General features: G+C 43.3%; 1 protein-coding gene across 1 annotated transcript; it reads right to left on the minus strand.

Moving 5' to 3' along the window:
- Window positions 1-1,239: 1,239 nt before the first annotated feature.
- LOC140732761 (myelin and lymphocyte protein-like) lies at window positions 1,240-17,679 on the minus strand. The gene is made up of 4 exons (XM_073055419.1): window positions 17,613-17,679; window positions 8,249-8,422; window positions 6,270-6,407; window positions 1,240-1,605 (listed from the first exon to the last, which is right to left on the minus strand). Exons 1-4 carry the CDS (start codon window positions 17,655-17,657, stop codon window positions 1,528-1,530), a joined length of 435 nt encoding a protein of 144 aa, XP_072911520.1. The 5' UTR covers window positions 17,658-17,679; the 3' UTR covers window positions 1,240-1,527.
- Between the last annotated feature and the right edge of the window lie 694 nt (window positions 17,680-18,373).

The raw sequence follows: 18,373 nt of genomic DNA on the forward strand, positions 1-18,373 counted from the left end.
CTTTACTCCACTGTAATACTGAAACATCTGACTTTAGCTTCTCCCTGTCAGATTGCATGGTGAATTCTATTCTATTATTCTCTGACTCCTAAGAGTTCCTTTACCTAAAGCTCCCAAGTCAAATCTAGTTCATTAACAATGCCCAATCCAGAAAAGCTGATCCCCAGTGGTCTCAATCACAGCCTGTCCTAAAAGCCATCTTTTAGGCATTCTACAAATTCTCTTTCTTGAGATCCAAAATCAGCTCCAACCTGATTTTCCCAATCTACATGCATATTGAAACCTCCCACAACACAGTGATGCCAACAATGTCATACCTGCCAATCTCTAGCTGCACTGAAAAAAATCATCGACCTATACTGTGTGCATTCAAATATAATACATTTTGTCCTGTATCCTTCACCTTTTTAATTTATTGTCTCCTTTTTACACTACAACTCATCCCATTGATTGCAATTTTGCCCTATCATAGGCCTATCCTTCCTGACAGTCTCACTACACACTGTCTTTTCTTGTAAGCCAACAGCCCTATCCTCAGCCCTCTCATTCTGGTTCTCACCCCCCTGCCAAACTAGTTTAAACCCTCCCCAAAAGCTTTAGCAAACCTGCTTGCAAGGATATTGGTCCCCCTCAGATTCAGGTGTAACCCATCCCTTTTGTACGAGTCATAGGTTACCCTGACTCATCTCAATGATCCAGATATCTGAAACCCTACCCGCTGCACCATCTTCTCAGCCATACATTCATCTGCCAAACCATCTGATTCTTACCCTCGACGGCAGGTGGTACAGGCAGCAATCCAGAGATTGCTACCTCGGGGGTCCTGCTTTTCAGCTTTCTACCTAGCTCCTTAAATTCTCTCTTCAGGACCTCTTCACTTTTCCTACCTATGTCATTGCCAAGACCTCTGGCTGCTCACTGTCCGCATTTAGAATGTTGTGGACCCGATACGAGATGTCTCTGACCCTGGCACTCAGGCATCTCTGAAATGTGATAGATTGAAAGGGTTGTCCAGGCAGCTCCGTGTTCAGGTGGCCTTCCCCGACTGAAGTTCAGGTTCTTTTTCTAAGTACCAACTCTGGCTGGAAAATTGATCAAGTTTATCAGTTCACCCTTCCAGTCGCCGAAGCTAAACTGTTAATTTTTCATATTCTCAAATAGCTCATTCATGCAAAAATTTTGGAAATGATTGCAACAACTTTAAAATGACTCGTACGATCTCTTGCTTTTCTTCCAGGCTTTATTAAGATATTACTTTTAAATGTGTTATGAGCTGTCCATGGGACATGAAACCTACAGTATTCATACCATTTACACATTAATTGTGCATTATATACATTTTGTTCTACTGGTTAACAAATTGGGTATTTTTCAATGTAATTATGGCTGATTAACAAATTGGGTATTTTTCAATGTAATTATGGCTGATTAACAAAGGATGCAAATCAATGTGAAGGGGAGTACCATCAATTTTGGGAAGGGGACAATTTTATTTCAATAAGTCATTGACAGTTGTTGCTGTCTTGTTCAGGACGATCGCTTCCATCTCACCATCGAGCCGATCGCGTGCACTGCGTAAAGTAAGGTGGCTATGAATGCAAACACCTGAAACAACAGGATTCAAAGGACATTTATTATCAAAGTATGTCTTCAGTATACAACCCTGAGATTCATCTTCCCACAGACAGCCATGAAACAAAGAAGAACCATGGAAAAAAACATCCAACCCCCCCACACCATTCCCCAAAGCACGTAAAAATAAACCATGAAAACAGCAACAGAAAAAAACGTGTGAAAACACAAGGTGTAAAACACATAATCAAAAAGCATATTTCAGTTCAGACACACAAGCGTTTCGTCAGAATATAATATGTTAATGAAAATATTTATCCAGTGTCACTCCAAAAATATATGCAGACCAAATTATGGTCTCAGAAAATTTCATGAAATATCTACCAACACAGGAGAACCCAGAAGAGATTGGCATTTGTGGCCAGGCGGGAGCCAAGCCTCAAGAGTGCAAACTTTCAGCCCTCTTCTGAAAGCACCATTTCAGCTGAAGCAAGGAGAGAATATCCAAACCAAAATTTCAACTTCCACTCATTGCTATCTGGTAACCTTTCTACACAGGCACAGAGGTCAGAGGCCAGAGTGGGCTCACCTATGATGCAATCAGCATGAATACCACCAATGCCTTCCTAACCAGATCTGTTATGTTACGTACCCCGTAACTGGGTCACTTACCAGCAAAGATAGAGAGGTCCGTTGAAGTCTGATGGTACTATTTTTAACAGTATTTATTGATAAAATACACAAAAATAATATCAGTGCAAACATACAGATAATATACGTCATCAATACTAAATCTAAAAGCGCGGGTATAATAATAATCAATAAGAAGTAGCTCTATCATTGTCTAGGGGATAATGTATTGTCCGATGGAAATATAAAAGTCACTTTAGTTCAGTCAAGCTGTAGGCTGCAGCCTTTTTGGTTGGAGAGAAAGACGGAGGTTTAACTTGCCCATTCCTTTTATGATGTCAATCCTTCGAGAGTCGTTGGGGGACTGATTTCCCCTTCGAGGTTAGCTAAAGCCGTGTTTCCGTGGCAAGACCCACCAATTCTGAGGCAAATGGAAAAGGACGCATGTGGGCTGGTTCCACTGGCTTTCGCTGTTACGCTGTTACAGGAGTTCTAGCATTTCTTCTGGTGCGTCTGAAGGGGCTGTTCCTCAGACCCTCTTTTATCCTGACTCACAGGGTCTCAGATGTCAATCAGGTTGGGGTGATGCAATTCCTCCACCAACCCCCCCCCCCTCGGTTCATTGCCTGGGGGCTTCGATGCATCGTACAGTATTCAATACACAATCCTGTCTCCAAGAGACAATAGCCGTTATCAATGGTTCCGCCTTTCGGAGGCCAGGACACATTCCAAACTCTTTGTGGATTCTGCATGTCTTTCTCTCATTTCCTGGGTCTCCTGAACTGACTTAATAGTGATCTTGCGATTCTCAAAAAGGAGGGGGCCACGGACGTAACAGTTAATATAAAACCGGACAAGGAAGGCAGGAACAGAATTTCTCCATCAGTTATTGAGTAGAGAATTCTCTACAACAAGGCACAGGAACGGGTTCTTCATCCCATGATGACTGTGCAAACCAAGATGCCAATTTAACCTAATCCCATCTGCCTGCGCGTGGTCGAGCTCTCTCCTTCCACTGCCCGTCCAAATGTCTCTTAAACATTCCTGTACGCGGCAGCAGGGCAGTTAGCACGATGCTATTACAGCTCGGGGCGTTCTGGAGTTTGGAGTTCTATCCCAGCACCATTCCGTAAAGAGATTTTACGTTCTCCCCATGGAATGCGCGGGTTTCCCCTGGGTGTTCCAGGTTCCTCCCACAGTCCAAAGACGTACTGGTTAGTAGGTTAATTGGTCATTGTAAATTGTCCCGTGATTAGGCTAAGGTTAATCAAGTTTTTGGGGGATTATTCAAAGGGCTGGAAGAACCTACTCCACACTGTATCGCTAAATAATAAAAAAAAGATAAATAAATATAAATTAAGTATCTGCTCTACACCACAACACATTCCAGACACCTTCTCATGCTCAGTGTGAAACGACTTGCCTCATCCAGCTACTTCAGACTTTCTGTCTCTCACTTTAAACCTCTACCCTCTTACTTACCTACTGCTCAGAACAATATTGGACAGCAATGAAGGTTCTACATCTGCCTGTTTTGGCCACTCAGATGTAGATGGATTCTTCAAAGCTGTTTCCATAATAGTTCTGTTTTACCATTCAGGGTCGTTAGCCTTGAGCTGAACCCCCAACCCTGGAGGACTGGTAGACCACTATTCTCTGCCCTCCATCTTTTGACTTGTTTGGCATGGGTGGCCATATCATGAACCAAAGCATAAAGCCCTGACTCCAGCCAGCATAGCTGTCCAGGACACTGAGGCACGCAAGCCTCCAGGCCACAATGAAGTTGAGGTCCTCTTGGAGGTCCACTCTCTAGTATCTGACTTTCCCACCATGGTAGAAAGACTCCAACTCTTATACTTTTTCTAAACTGGATGGATGATAACACCAAATTGTCACCGAGGAGCTCTCTTGGTCCATCAACACAACCTTGATAGCAGGGAAGACACAACAGCAACTGTAATACCTGAGGAGCTGAAGGAGAGCTAATAAATGGCTGACCGGCTCTTATTGATGTGTGATAGAGAGGATATTGACATACGGAATGACAGTGCGGTACTCGAGCTGCAGCAAGACAGATCACAAAGCACTCCAGTGGGTGACTAGGATGTCTCAGCTCATCACTGGGACTCAACTACCAGACCTGGAGACCATCTACAACTCTCGATGCCTACGGTGTGCTTGTAACATCACTAAAGACCCATCTCATCCCGGACACTGTCTGTTCGATCTCTTACCATCTGGGAGGAGATACAGAAACAGTTTAGACAAGACAGTAAGACTGAAAGGCAGCTTCTTCCTAGGGGCTGTTGTGCAGATGAATAATGCAACACCCCAGCTTGCCAATGGCCACTAAGTGTTAGGAAATATCAAAGTCACTTGCTACATGTAAATAAGCAATTTTTTCTAAATTAAGCCATACCACATGCAATGTAAATATCTGCTTTGCATGGACTGGAGTAGCATTACAATCTTGTTGCCTTGAGCAATGACTATAAAGTCCTATTCTATATGTGATCCACACATCGATGGGTATATGAGACGATAGTTACCTGTTGACCTGTAGCCTGGAAAAGATACTTTCAGAAGAGGGAGCAAGAATATAAACAACAAAGTACATGATCCTGATGTGAAAAGTCCAAAAAGTAGATATCATTTCCCAAAGATTTATCATTTCTACATGCTAGTATCTGTAAGGCAAGCATTAAAGTTATTCATGCAACATTCCTTTATCTGCTCTGTAGCACTCCTCTGTTGGATCTGTCCCTCCAAAAGTTCTACTGTGCTCTAACTAATTAGGTGGAACTGATCCATTGGTTTGAATGTCTTCTTCTGCCCCCATGTTCCCCTGTTATTTGCTGCAGGTGCTAACTGAGTCAAAGTAAACAGTGTATTGAATGAACAATCATTGTTTTTTTAAAAACTTTTTTTATTGTGTTTTCAAATAGTTACAGAATAAAAGTGTGTGAAAAAGAAAATATGTGTTACCCATCCCCCCTCCCCTTAACCCCTCCCCCCGAACATCCCTATAGAAAAAAAAGAAAGAAAAAAAAAGGAATGCCTGGATATTGGAAGATCCCCACATGCTCCATGGAGTTCGTAATAACTTTAGTATATATATTTATTTCTTTCCCCAAGTAACCAATTATTTCATCTTCGGAGCACCTATATATTTAATCCTATCTTTTGTAAATAAGGGCGCCAAATTTTCAAAAATGTTTCATATTTATCTCTTAAAGTATAAGTAATTTTTTCAAGTGGAATACAGCCATAAATTTCTTTCTTCCAACGATCTATACTTAGATATGTATCCGATTTCCAAGTAACTGCAATATTTGTCGAGCGTCAATCACCTGCAGGGTGAAGAAATTGCCCTTCAGGTTCCTATTCTCACCCTCACCCTGTGCCTTTTGGTTCTTAATTCCCCAACCCTGGGGAAAAGATTGTGTATTTACCCTATCTGTGTCCTTCGTAATTTTATACACCTCTGTAAGATCACCCCTTATTCTCTTACACCCTGTGAATTAAGTCCCAGCCTGCTCAGCCTCTCTCGTAACTCAGTCCCTTGAGTCCTGGCAACATTCTTGTAAATCTCTTCTCCACTCTTTCCAACTTAATGAGACCTTTCTCACAGCAGGACGACCAAAACTGAACACAATATTCCAAATGTGCACATGACCCCCCCCCCCCCCCCACCTCAGCCCCCTTCAATCACTTTGCTGGCAGAGTTAGACGACTGTAGCACTGCTAATGTAGAGAGTCGACTGCAAAGCTCTGACTCTCCATCCACAGTACACACAGCAATATAGTTCAGCAGGCTACAATATTTAGGTAATATATGTGGTTGAAAATCTCCTGATATATTTTTTGCCTTGGATTCTAACTAAATTTCCTGATTTTTGTTTGCAGATCCCCTGAGTGGACACAGCTGCCTCATCCAATGGTTATTTGATACACGTGAACACCAAATTCCAGAAAACTATGTCCATTTGTTAAATAGTATACCGATTGTCCATACAGAGTAGATGCTCCACATGTAAGATTATTTCAATAAATATAAAGTTACTTACTGAGGCAGCAATGTTGAGCTGATATTTCTCAAGTAGGCCAAGCTGGGAATAACCAATGAAATACATTCTTGTATCTCTAGCTTGCATGACAGCAATACTTAAGTAAAGCACAGTTGCAGCAAAGTGGTAGAAAGCATCCTGGAAGATAAAAAGTGGCACCGAATTAGAAATTAATCAGTCTAATAATTTCACAATTAACTTCCTCAAAGCCTCAGATAGTATTTGTTCTGCCCATTGAGAAAGTTCTATGAAATGGGATCAATATTTAACCCTAGACTGAGGAAAAAGGTAAATAACAGTTTCTGGGAATCTGAAATAAAACAGAAAATACTAGAAGTAACCATTTGATCAACTAGCAATAGTGGATCTTTGGTAATTTCTGTTGTTCACTAATGCTTTTATTGTCTCCATTCACTCTGTTATCCCATTTTGTAACTTATCTCCTGCTGCCAATCTAGAACATAGAACATTGAACTCTACAGCACATTACGGCCCTTCTGCCCACAATGTTGTGCCAACCATGTAACCTACTCTAGAAACTGCCTAGAATTTAACTAGCACATGGCCCTCTATTTATCTAATGTCCATGTACCTATCAAAGAGTCTCTTAAAAGACCCTATTGTCTCCGCTTCCACCACCACTGCTGGCAGTGCATTCCACACTCCCACGATTCTCTGTATGAAGAACTTACCCCTGACATTCCCTCGGTACCTATTTTCAAACACCTTAAAACTATGCCCCCTTATGTTAGCTATTTCAACCCTGGGAAAAGCCTCTGGCTATCCACACAATCAATGCCCCTCATCATATTAGACACCTCTATCAGGCTAACTCTCATCCTCCATCGCTCTAAGGAGAAAAGGCCAAGTTCACTCAACCTATTTTCATAAGGTAGGCCCTCCAATCCGGGCAACACCCTTGTAAATCTCCGCTGCACTGTCTATAGTATCCACATCCTTCCTATAGTGAGGTGAACACAATACTCCAAGTGGGGTCTGACCAAGGTCTTATATAGCTGTAACATTACCTCACGGCTCTTGAATTCAACCCCATGGTTGACGAATGTCAGCACACCAAATGCCTTCTTAACAACACTGTCAACCTGCGCAGCAGCTTTGAGTGTCCTTTGGACTCGGACTCTAAGATCCCTCTGATCCTCAACACTGCCAAGAGTCTTACCATTAATATTATATTCTGTCTCCAAATATGACCTATCAAAATGAACCACTTCACACTTACCTGGGTTGAAGTCCATCTGCCACTTCTCAGCTTAGTTCTGCATCCTATCGATGTCCCGCTGTAACCTTCGACAACCCTCCAGACTATCCACAACACCCCCAACCTTTGTGTTAGCAGCAAACTTACTAACCCACCCTTCTACTTCCTCATCCAGGTCATTTATAATAGTCACAAAGAGGAGGGGTCCCAGAATGGATCCTTGCAAAACACCACTGGTCACTGAACTCCATATAGAATATGAACCATCTACAACCACCCTTTACCTTCTGTGGACAAGCCTATTCTGGATCCACAAAGCAAGGTCTCTTTGGATCCTATGCCTTCTTACTTTCTGAAGGAGCCTTGCAAGGGGAACCTTATCAAATGCCTTACAGAAATCTATATACACTACATAGACCTTTGTTCTCTCTGTTCTTCTCCACATTAGCTAAGATGGTCCACAGCTAAATGGGATCAAAAATAAGATCTTGCCATCTCCACAGAGGACAACCAAGCCTTCAATCAGTTCCAGCCACTGGTAGCACTCCCAGGTTATGAGAGATTTTGAACCAGGTTTCTGTTCCCTTAGGGAAACAGCTTGGGAGTTAAAATCAACCATTTTGTGGTAACGCAGGTCCTTTGCTGTCGTATAAAACTACATCCAGCAAGTTTAGCATTGTTCTTTATTTATCTCTCCAGATTATGGAAATACAATTTGAGCAAGATTTTTTCTGTGTGATGTAGAATGCATAAAACATACCAACGTAATCCACACTGACGAATGTTTCTGAGCTCCACACATGTAAATTATCAGCAACAATGTGGTCACAACGTGACAGGTGACCGATACAAACATTAACCAGCCTTGGTAGTCCTGATATAAGGATAGAAGATCGGTAGAAGCCACAAGGATCCAAACCAGACTACCAAAAACCTATAAAGTTAAAAACAAATCAAAACATTTAGATGTGGAACTTCAGTCCAGAGTAGCACACACATAACCTCAGTTATTATCAAGGGCTGAGACTCAGTATTAACAGTGGGGTCATGGAAGGCAATCCATCTCCTCAAGGGCTGGAGTAGTTCAGGGCTCACATTTTCCAAAGCAGGTGCCTGCAGTTGAAAGAATAGGTTCAAAGCTTATTAACAGAAGTGGTATTGCATTTGGACCGGCAGGGTGGAGATAATCTCTACCAAAGGAGGTCTGGGACACTCCTTCCCTCCACTCGCCTGCAGGTCACCCTTGTGAAAGGTGTATCACCTGTCTATCCCCCATACAAGGGGTGACCTGCAAGCTAGCAGAGAGAAGGAGAGTCTTATACATCCTTTGGTAAAGATGTATCTACCAAATCAGGAGCATGTGAAGCCACGGGAGCAAGTGGTGGATGGTCATATGAATAGTTGGTGCGTAACACAAGTCCTGGTTATGTGACCACTGACACCAGACAGACAACCTCTGAAGAGTATCGGTAATGGCTGGGGTCACCCGTCTTGTGAAGACACTGCCCAGAAGAAAGCAATGGCAAGCCACTTCTGTAGAAAAAATTGCCAAGGACAATGATGGTCATGGAAAGACCGTGATGGCCACATCATGACACAGGACGTAATGAACAAATGATATTCCAGTGCAGCAAGAAACGTGGTGGAGGAACTCAGCAGGTCAAGCAGCATCTGCTGGGGGAAGGGAATTGTTGACATTTCAGACCAAAACTCTGTATCAAGTCCCAAAACGACAATGCTTCCCTAAGATAGATGTTCCTCAAGCCAGGGAATTCCTCCAGCAGATTATTTGTTGCTCTGGACTCCAGTATGTATGAGGAGTGATTGATAAGTTTGTGGCCTAAGGTAGAAGGAGTCAATTTTAGAAAACCTAGCACATTTATTTTTCATCATAGTCCCCTCCTACATTTACACACTTAGTCCAGCGGTCGTGGAGCATACGGATCTTGGACCTCCAGGAAGTGTCCACAGCAGGGGTGATTGATAAGTTCGTGGCCTAAGGTAGACGGAGATGAGTTATACAGCTCTCGTTAAATGCACATGCAGTTCAACTCTTTGAGTGATTATGCAGGAAGTTTGGTTAATAACTCACCTACTTCTACCTTAGGCCACAAACTTATCAATCACCCCTGATGAGTTATTAACTGTTGAGTTATTAACCAAACTTCCTGCATAATCACTCAAAGAGTTGAACTGCATATGCATGTAACGAGAGCTGTATAACAAATCTCCTTCTACCTTAGGCCATGAACTTATCAATCACCCCTCGTACAATCTTTGGTGCCTCCACGATATTCCAGTGATTGTGTAGGTTCCCTAGGGACAGAGTGAAGCAGTAAGCAGTGAATCATTCAAGTGCACAACGTGGACCCTGCCAACATCAAGCACCCACTCACACTAATCCTACTTTTTATTCTCCCACGTTCCCATCCGCTCCACCCAGATTCACCGTGCAGGGAAAAAAAAATTAAAGGGGCACGAGGGGGCAACTTTCTTCCTACTGCGGGTGGTCTGAAACAAGAAAAATAATGATGTTTAAATGGATAGGAAACTTTAGAGAGACATGAATCAAATATGATAAATGGAACTAGTGTAGGTAAGCATTTCGGTCAGCCTGGATGAGTTGGGCTGAAGGGCCCAACTCTGTGACTCTAACACCAGGGGCAATTGACAGTGATCAGTTCACCAACCAAGATGCAAGTCTATGAGCTGTAGAGGGTAACCAGAGTATCTGGAGGAAGCCTGCATGGTCACAGGGAGAACCTGCAAACTCCACAAAAACAGTGGTGGAGATCAGTCTAGAACCCAGGTCGCTGAAGCGGTGCTGAAACAGCAGCAATGGCTTTCTGCCACTCTAGTGCTTTGTGGGAACATTTTAAGAGGCCAAAGAAAGAGTGGTCAGAATGGGGGTGATTATGGGGAATTAAAGCACAGTTAACATTAGCTCATTAGCCCACTATAGGCTGAGTGGAGGTGTCTGATGTAGTGGTCAGCCAACTAGCTTTCTCCAATGTAGATTATCAGATCATAAGCACCACATGCAATATAAAGGCTGACACATGAGATGAGATTAAGTTAGTTAGGGTAGCATTCGTTCAAGTTTCGAAGAATAGATATGATCTAATTGAAACTTACACTCAGTGGCCATTTTATTTACACCAGATTGTTAATGAAAATATATAATTAAACAATCATGTGGTGGCAATTCAATGCATAAAAGCATGCAGACATGGTCAAGAGGTTCAGGTGTTATTCAGACAACACATCAGAACAGGGAAGAAATCTGATCTCAGAGAAGTTGACCATGTAATGATTGTTGGTGCCAGATGGGGTGTTTTGAGTATCTCAAAAACTGCTGATCTCCTGGGAATTTCATGCACAACAGTCTCTAGAGTTTACTATAGGAAAAACAAAAAGCATCCAGTGAGTGGCAGTTCTGTAGGCAAAACCGTCTTGTTAATGAGACTGGTCAGGGGAGAATGGTGAGACTAATTCCAGTTGACAGGAAGACGACAGTAACTCGAATAACCACACATTACATCAGTCTTGTGCAGAAGAGCATCTCTAAACACACAACACATTGAACCTTGAAGTGGATGGGTTACAGCAGCAGAAGACCATGAACATACACTCATGGCCACGTTATTAGGTGCAGGAGCTCTAGAACAGGGGAGCTTAGTTTTTGGACAAGAAATCAAAGATGGGCATTAGGAGAATTCAAAAGATAATGGTCATGGGAGATTTTCTGCCACAGAGGGATGTAGAGTGCAAGCACCGAATATATTGAAGAAGTTGACAGATAAATTTCAAAACACAATAGCCAAGGGAAGGAGATGGAGCTGTTGTATTGAGATAGAGGATCAGCCATGATGAAATTGAATGAGAAAGCAAGCTGGAAGGGCTGAATGCCCTCCTCTCCTATTTTCTATGTTAAGTGCACGGAGTTACTGCTTTGGATGGAAGAACACTTTGGGTCTCTGGATGGCAAGAAGATTGCCTGAGAATGGTAATGGTTGATAGAAATGGTAGAGCAAGCAAGGGTGTTGTGGAATGGGCAGTTCCTTCAGAATATCTTCCTGTTTCCACCTCAGGGCGAAGGTTGGCAACAGCTAATTATTACAAGCCCGTGGACTGATTGCTATCCCCACTACGCCACACCTCAACCTGTTCCCGATAAGGACTCCATTCCCTTCTCACTGTTTCTCCATCTCTGATATATCTGCTATGATTGCCTGTAACTTCTCTAACAGTTGCTTTGAGTGTAATGAGGAAACTGAGAGGCAACTATCTTTGCAGAGATGGTGATCCACATATGGAATGAGTTGCCAGAGGAAGTGACTTGCTACTGCCCATTACACTGTGGGCGTTTCGGACAGCAATGAAATTCTCCATCTCTGGCAGTGTTCAGTGCTCCTTCATCATGTCAGTAGCTCAGTTTTCACTGCTATCTATCATTTAAGTGCCCGGTGGAAACTCAGGAATACTGCCACTCTCAGATGTTTGACAATTCTTTATTGCTGTTTTCATAACCGTTATGGTTGACCAGTCAGGGTTGTTAGCCCAGAGCTGATCCTCTGAACCTGGAGGACCAGTGGACCACTCTTAGTCTGGCCTCTACCCTTTGACCTGTTTGGCATGGGTCACCCTACCAAGAGCCAAGGTATAAAGCCCTGATTCCAGCCAACATAGCTTTCTGGAACTTCCAAGCACACAAGCCTTCAAACCCTATGACAAGGTTGTGGTCCTCTTGGAGGAGAGGAAATTGACATTTTATAAAGGTACTTGGACAGCAACTTGGAGAGGAAAGGTTTAAGAGATTGTGGGCCCAAAGCTAGGAAATGGAATTAACTATGATGAGCAGTTTGATAGGCATTGATGAGTTGCTTCTAAGGACCCGTTCCTGCTCTGTATGACTCTATGACTCTATTAGGTGACAGAGTTCTCAGCGGCACCTTTTCTATTTCTACCTCTTATCTCCTCTCCTTCCAGTCAGAATAAGGATTGCATTTGTTTCTTATCCTCACCATCTGTCCCACTATACTCAAACAACTCTTACCATCAGACACATTGTTCGTCAACTCCAACAGCTGTACACCTTATCACTGCACACATGCAACTCCTGGCCTTTTATTTCATCTCTTCCTAGTACCAATTGCCTACAGAGTCCTTCTAGGTGAAGCAGCAGTTCACTTCTTCCTATTGTATTGCATCTGGTGCTCACTATCCGGGGTTCTCTCACTAGAGAAACCAAAGATGACCCGTTTGCAAAGAATCACCATTCAGTCCAGAAGGGCAGCCCTCAGCTTCCAATTACATCCTTGTTCATCTCCAATTTTCAATTTCCTTTGTTTGGGCTCTTAGACAATTGTAATGTAAGTTTAAGGAACAGCACCTAATCTTCCATCTTGGCATGTTATAGTCCTTAGGCTCCAATGGTGAATGATATTTTCAGGTAGCTGACTTTTCTGTTTATGATGAAGCTGCTGGCTCAGATTTAAATTTCATCCATCTGTAACATTAGCTCATTGATTTCTCTCTCTACACATAAAGCCTGCTCTGTTGGGCATTTCCAGTATGTTTCACAATCCAAACAATTGTTGTGTTCTCCTTTGATAGTACTGGCATGTTTCATTCTTCTAACTCTAATTCATCCAGTAGCGCTTCCATCGACTGTAATGAAGTGCTTCGTGAGTTTGGTGACCGAACATATTAACTCCTGCCTGAGAGGCAACAAGGATCCACTCTAATTTGCCTACCGTCACAGAAGGTCTACAGCAGATTCATTTCGTTGACTCTTCACTCAATCCTGGAACATCTGGACAGCAAAGATACAAACATCAGGATGCTCTTTATTGACTCAGCTCGGCATTCAATACTATCATCCTATCAAAACTAGCAATAAGCTTCAAAACCTTGGCCTCAGTAAGTCCTTTTGCAATTGGATCCTCGATTTCCACACTTGCAGACCCCAGTCAGTTCAGATTAGCAACAACATCTCCTCCATAAACTCCATCAGCACAAGTGCACCACAAGGCTGTGTGCTTAGCCCCTACTCTACTCACTTTACACTTGTGACTGTGAGGCTCCCACTCCAATGCTGTTTTTAAGTTTGCTGGCAACACCACTGTTGTTGGACAAGTCAAATGTGGTGACGAAAAAGCATATAGGAGGGAGATTGAAAATCTGGCTGAATGTTGCCACGGCAACCTCTCAGTCAATGTCAGTGAGACCAGGGAGATGATTATTTACCTCAGGAGGAGGAAACTGGAGAAGAATGAGCCAGTCCATGATTCTAAAACTTTGACTAACTTGTATAGATGTGTAGTAGAAAGTATATTGACTGGTTACATCACAGCCTCGTATGGAAACACAAATGTCCTTGAATGGAAAAACCTACATAAAGTAGTGGATACAGCCTTGTCTATCAAGGGTAAAGCTTTCTCCACCATTGGAAACATCTACAAGTAACACTGTCACAGGAAAGCAGAACCCATCATCAAGGACCCCACCACCCAGGCCATGCTCTCTTCTCGCTGCTGCCATCAGGAAGAAGGTCCAGGAGCCTCAGGACTCACACCACCAAGTTCAGAAACTGTTACTTGCCCTCAACCATCAGCTCTTGAAGGAGAGAGGATAACTTCACTTGCATCATCACTGAGATGTTTTCACAAGCTATGGACTCATTTTCAAGGACTCTTCATCTCATGCTCTTGATATTTATTGTTTATTTATTTTTTATTATTATTTATTTTTTCCTTTGTATTTGCAGTTTGTTGCCCTTTACACATTGGTTATTTCTCTGTCCTATTGTGTTTCTTGGATTTACTCTGTATGCCCACAAGAAAACAAATCTCCAGGTTGTACTGTACATGATGACGTAAATACAATTTGATAATAAACTTACCTCGATCTTTTAACTTTGAACTGGGCAGAACCAAAAGCAATTGCTAACTGGACAATATTGATCTCCATGTTATCATAAATATTCCGTCTATCTCACCACTCCCCACCCACCCTCAGCCATCCTGCTGATGAATATACAGATGCTTTAAGGCAGAGGCTGACAGATTCTTGATTGGTCAGGGCTTGATAGGATACGAGAAGAAGGCAGGAAACTGGGGCTGAAAGGAAATTTGGATCAGCCATGATGAAATGGCAGAGCAGTCCTGATGGGCCAAATGGCCTAATTCTGCTCCTATACCTTATGGTCTCGTGAAACATAAGATGCAGCAATTCCTCATTTCCCTCTGGTACAACAACCTTGCCCTTAGACCTTCAGTCTTTTTTTTTACCAGGGACTGTATATTTGTTGACAAGATGCTGGGTAAAGAATGTTTCATACCCTAGCACTTTAGCCTGGGCTGGAGGTCTCTCCTCCTCCCTTTCTCCTGGCCGTGATAATGTACATTTTTGCACTTAAAGGTGGCATCCCTGCATGGTTGAGAATTAAGTCCAAAGAGTCCTTCAGATGAATGTGAAATCCCTAGGTCATTAAGATGGTTCAAAATTACGTTACTTAAAGGGCAATTACAAGCTGCAGATTGCAGTGAGAGAAGTTCAGAAGTGTGTTCAGAAGATTTGCAAGCTGCCCACAACACATGGCCATGATTCACCAGCGCAATCTTAATGTCACTATGTCACTTCTCTAACTGTGTGGCGACCTTTGGCTTCTAGTTATCATGCAGTACGTGCATTTCATTCAGTCACGTTGCCCCACCCATTCCTCATTACTGAAATAACTCAGATCGCTTTCCCGCTGCTCCACCATTTCCCCCTTCTTTACTGCTTCTCTCTTCCTCCCCTCCAAAAAATATCCACCTCAAGCTTCTCTTTCTATCTGGCTCCCTCCCCCTTCCTCTTCCAGCAGCCTCTGCTTCCCACCTCCTTTTTGATGCTTACTTTCCCTCAGGCTCCTCCACTCTCCTCACGTTTAGCTGTCCTTTTCTCTAGATGCCTCTTTGCCCTTCCTCTGGAATGTAATTCAGGCAAGATCACAGTATTTCAGTTTGCCCAGTTGAACGGACATATACAGTAAACGGGGGGGCCCTGGAGAGCTTTGTAGAGGTGAGAGACCTAGGTACATAGTTCACTGAAAATAATGAGGCAGAGGTAGATATGGGGGTGCAGAAGGCATTTAGCACACATGCAATCATCACTCAGGACACCGAGTTCAGGTGTTGGACATCACATTGCAACGATATAGAACCATAAGACATAGGAGCAGAATTAGATCATTTGGTCCATTGAGTCTGCTCCGCTGATCCATTTTCCCTCTCAACCTCATTCTCCTGTCTTCTGCCCATGACTTGTGATGCCCTTACTAATGAAGAACTTAACAACCTCCCATTTAAACATGCCCAATGACTCGACCTCCACAGTCGTCTGCAGCAATGATTTCTACGGATGCAGCACCTTCTGGCTAAAGAAATTCCAAGTCGTCACCGTTCTTCAGGGATATCCTCATATCCTGAGACTGTGCCCTCTGAGGCCCTGGACTCCCCACTATAGGAAACATCCTCTTCACAGCCACTCTATCTACACCTTTCAATATTTGATAGGTTTCAATGAGATCTTCATTCTTCCAAACTCCAGCGAGTACAGGCCCAGAGCCGTCAAACATGCCTCGTACATTAACCCTTTCATTCACAAGGTAATTCTCTGGACCCTCTCCAAAGCCACCACATCCTTTCTCAGATAAGGGGCACTAATCTGTTCACAATACCCCAAGTGCAGTCTGACTAATACCTTATGAAGCCACAGCATTACATCCTTGCTTTTATATTCTAATCCTCTCAAAACAAATGTGAACATTGCATTTGCCTTCCTCACACCAACTCAGCCTTTAGGGAATCATGTACGAGGACTCCCAAGTCCCTTTGCACTTCTGCTTTCTGAATTTGCTCCTTGTTTAGAAAGTAGTCTATACCTTTATTCCTTCTACCAAAGTGCATGACCATACACTCCCCTACGCTGTATTCAATCTGCCACTTCTTTGCCCATTTTCCTAATCAGTTTACGTGCTCCTGCAGACTCCCCGCTTCCTCAACACTACTGCCCCTCCACTTAACTTAGCATCTTCCAAAAACTTGGCCACTGTATTCCATCTTCCAAATTATTGACAGATAATGAGAAAAGAAGAGGTCCCACCTCCGACTCATGCGAAAGACCACCAGTCACTGGCAGCCAGCAAGAAAAGTCCATCTTTATTCCCACTCTTTGCCACCTGCCAGTCAGCCAATCTTTCATCCATGCGAGCATCTCTCCTGTGATATATCTTGTTTAGCAGCCTCATGTGTGGCACCTTGTAAAATGCCTTCTAAGAATCCAAGTACCCAACATACAATGACTCTCTCTTGTCTATCCTGCCTGTTACTTTGTTAAAGAACCTGTCAACTTCCCAAGCACCTTCCTCTTGGTAACAGTGACTCTCCTCATGTCTGCCTCTTATCGCTCTCGAATTCCTGGTGTACTGCTCGTGTCTTCCACAGAGAAGACTGACACAACAGGTTGTGGGTGAGACTGCACTTGCAATATTGTGCGCAATTAGGCTACACGAAGCTGTAAAGTGTGCAGAGAAGCTTCACAGGATTGGAGTGTTGGAGTTATAAGCAGAGGATGGGTAGGCTGGGAGCTTTTCCCTCGGGGGTAAGAGGAGTGACCTGACAGATCTGGATAAAAGTATGAGGGCATAGTTAAGGTGAACATGCGGAGTCTTTTTTCCCCCAGGGTAGGAAAGCCTAAAACTAAAGGGTTTCGATTGAAGTTGAGAGGGGAAAGATTTAGAAGTGTCCCGAGGGCAAACTTTTTCACAGAAGAATGGTCATATATGAAATGAGCTGCCAGAGAAGATGTAGATGCTTGAAACAGATTTAAACAGGTACATAGATTGGCAATGCTTCAAGGGGTAGGAACCAAACACAAGTAAGTGGGACTCCATAACCGTCTCCTTGATTGGGGAGAGGGTCTCTGCTTCATGTATACCAGGTGTTCATTACCTGTACACTGAATACCCACACAAATATGAAATATAAAACAAACAAAGACAAGTACAAGTACAGTAATCATATAATAATGCTACTTACGATTTCAGCAACCATCAGGGCATCTGGGAATGATAAAAATACCTTGCACCCAGATGGGATGGAGCTAGATCGATCTGAAGATGACATGGTGTTAAACACAGTGCACAAAAAGTTGATGTGAAGTTTACTGCCTATTGCCAGCACGATTAGATTCGTCACTGAATTTATAGTGCAATTTGTGTGACATCCAGCCTCGCAATTAGGAGGCATTTGAAAATGCGCCAATTAACTCTTTACACTCCAACTTCTTTCAGTTTGCAACAGCGCAACTTCATTTGTGAGAGTGGAGGAGGGGAGGAATGGGTTAATTGTTCATGAGATGAGTGTTTTCTCACTTGGTTTTTCTTTACCTCTGAGACAACAGTTTCTTGCCATTGGGCTCAGCAGTTACGGGGCTCTCCTTGCCGTCCCCTCATCTTCCAACCCTCCAGAGCATTCAAACCTCTGCTCTTCTCATCCTCACTGGTACAGAAAGGAAGCAAGCCTTCTGGTTCAGCAGAAGCACTCCCCCCCACCCCCCACCCACAATGCAAGCAACAGCAGAAGATTTCCAAAGAGTCCTTGATCCGGAGTCCATCAGAACTACACACCACAAAGCAACACTTCGTCTCTCCGGGGAGGTAGGGAGAGTTCGCTCCTACAACAACAGGAGCGGTGGCCAGCAATTCGCAATCACTGTAAAGCCTTTGTGGAGCAGACACAACGGGCTAGATGGCTTAACTCTGCTCCTACACCTTATGGCATCCATGAAAGATCAAACGCATTGCTGCCTCGCAAAACTAGATTCCACGTGGTCGCAGGAA

The sequence above is a fragment of the Hemitrygon akajei genome, chromosome 9 (assembly GCF_048418815.1).
Source record: "Hemitrygon akajei chromosome 9, sHemAka1.3, whole genome shotgun sequence".
Lineage (NCBI taxonomy): Eukaryota > Metazoa > Chordata > Chondrichthyes > Myliobatiformes > Dasyatidae > Hemitrygon > Hemitrygon akajei.

What these genes read in the sequence shown, in the direction of transcription:
- LOC140732761 (XM_073055419.1), bottom strand. Translation starts at nt 17,657, where the DNA reads ATGTCATCTTCAGATCGATCTAGCTCCATCCCATCTGGGTGCAAG. An exon ending in CCATCCCATCTGGGTGCAAG is followed by an intron (nt 8,423 to 17,612) that starts GTATTTTTATCA and finishes TTAACTTTATAG; the next exon opens with GTTTTTGGTAGTCTGGTTTG. An exon ending in CGTCAGTGTGGATTACGTTG is followed by an intron (nt 6,408 to 8,248) that starts GTATGTTTTATG and finishes TTTATCTTCCAG; the next exon opens with GATGCTTTCTACCACTTTGC.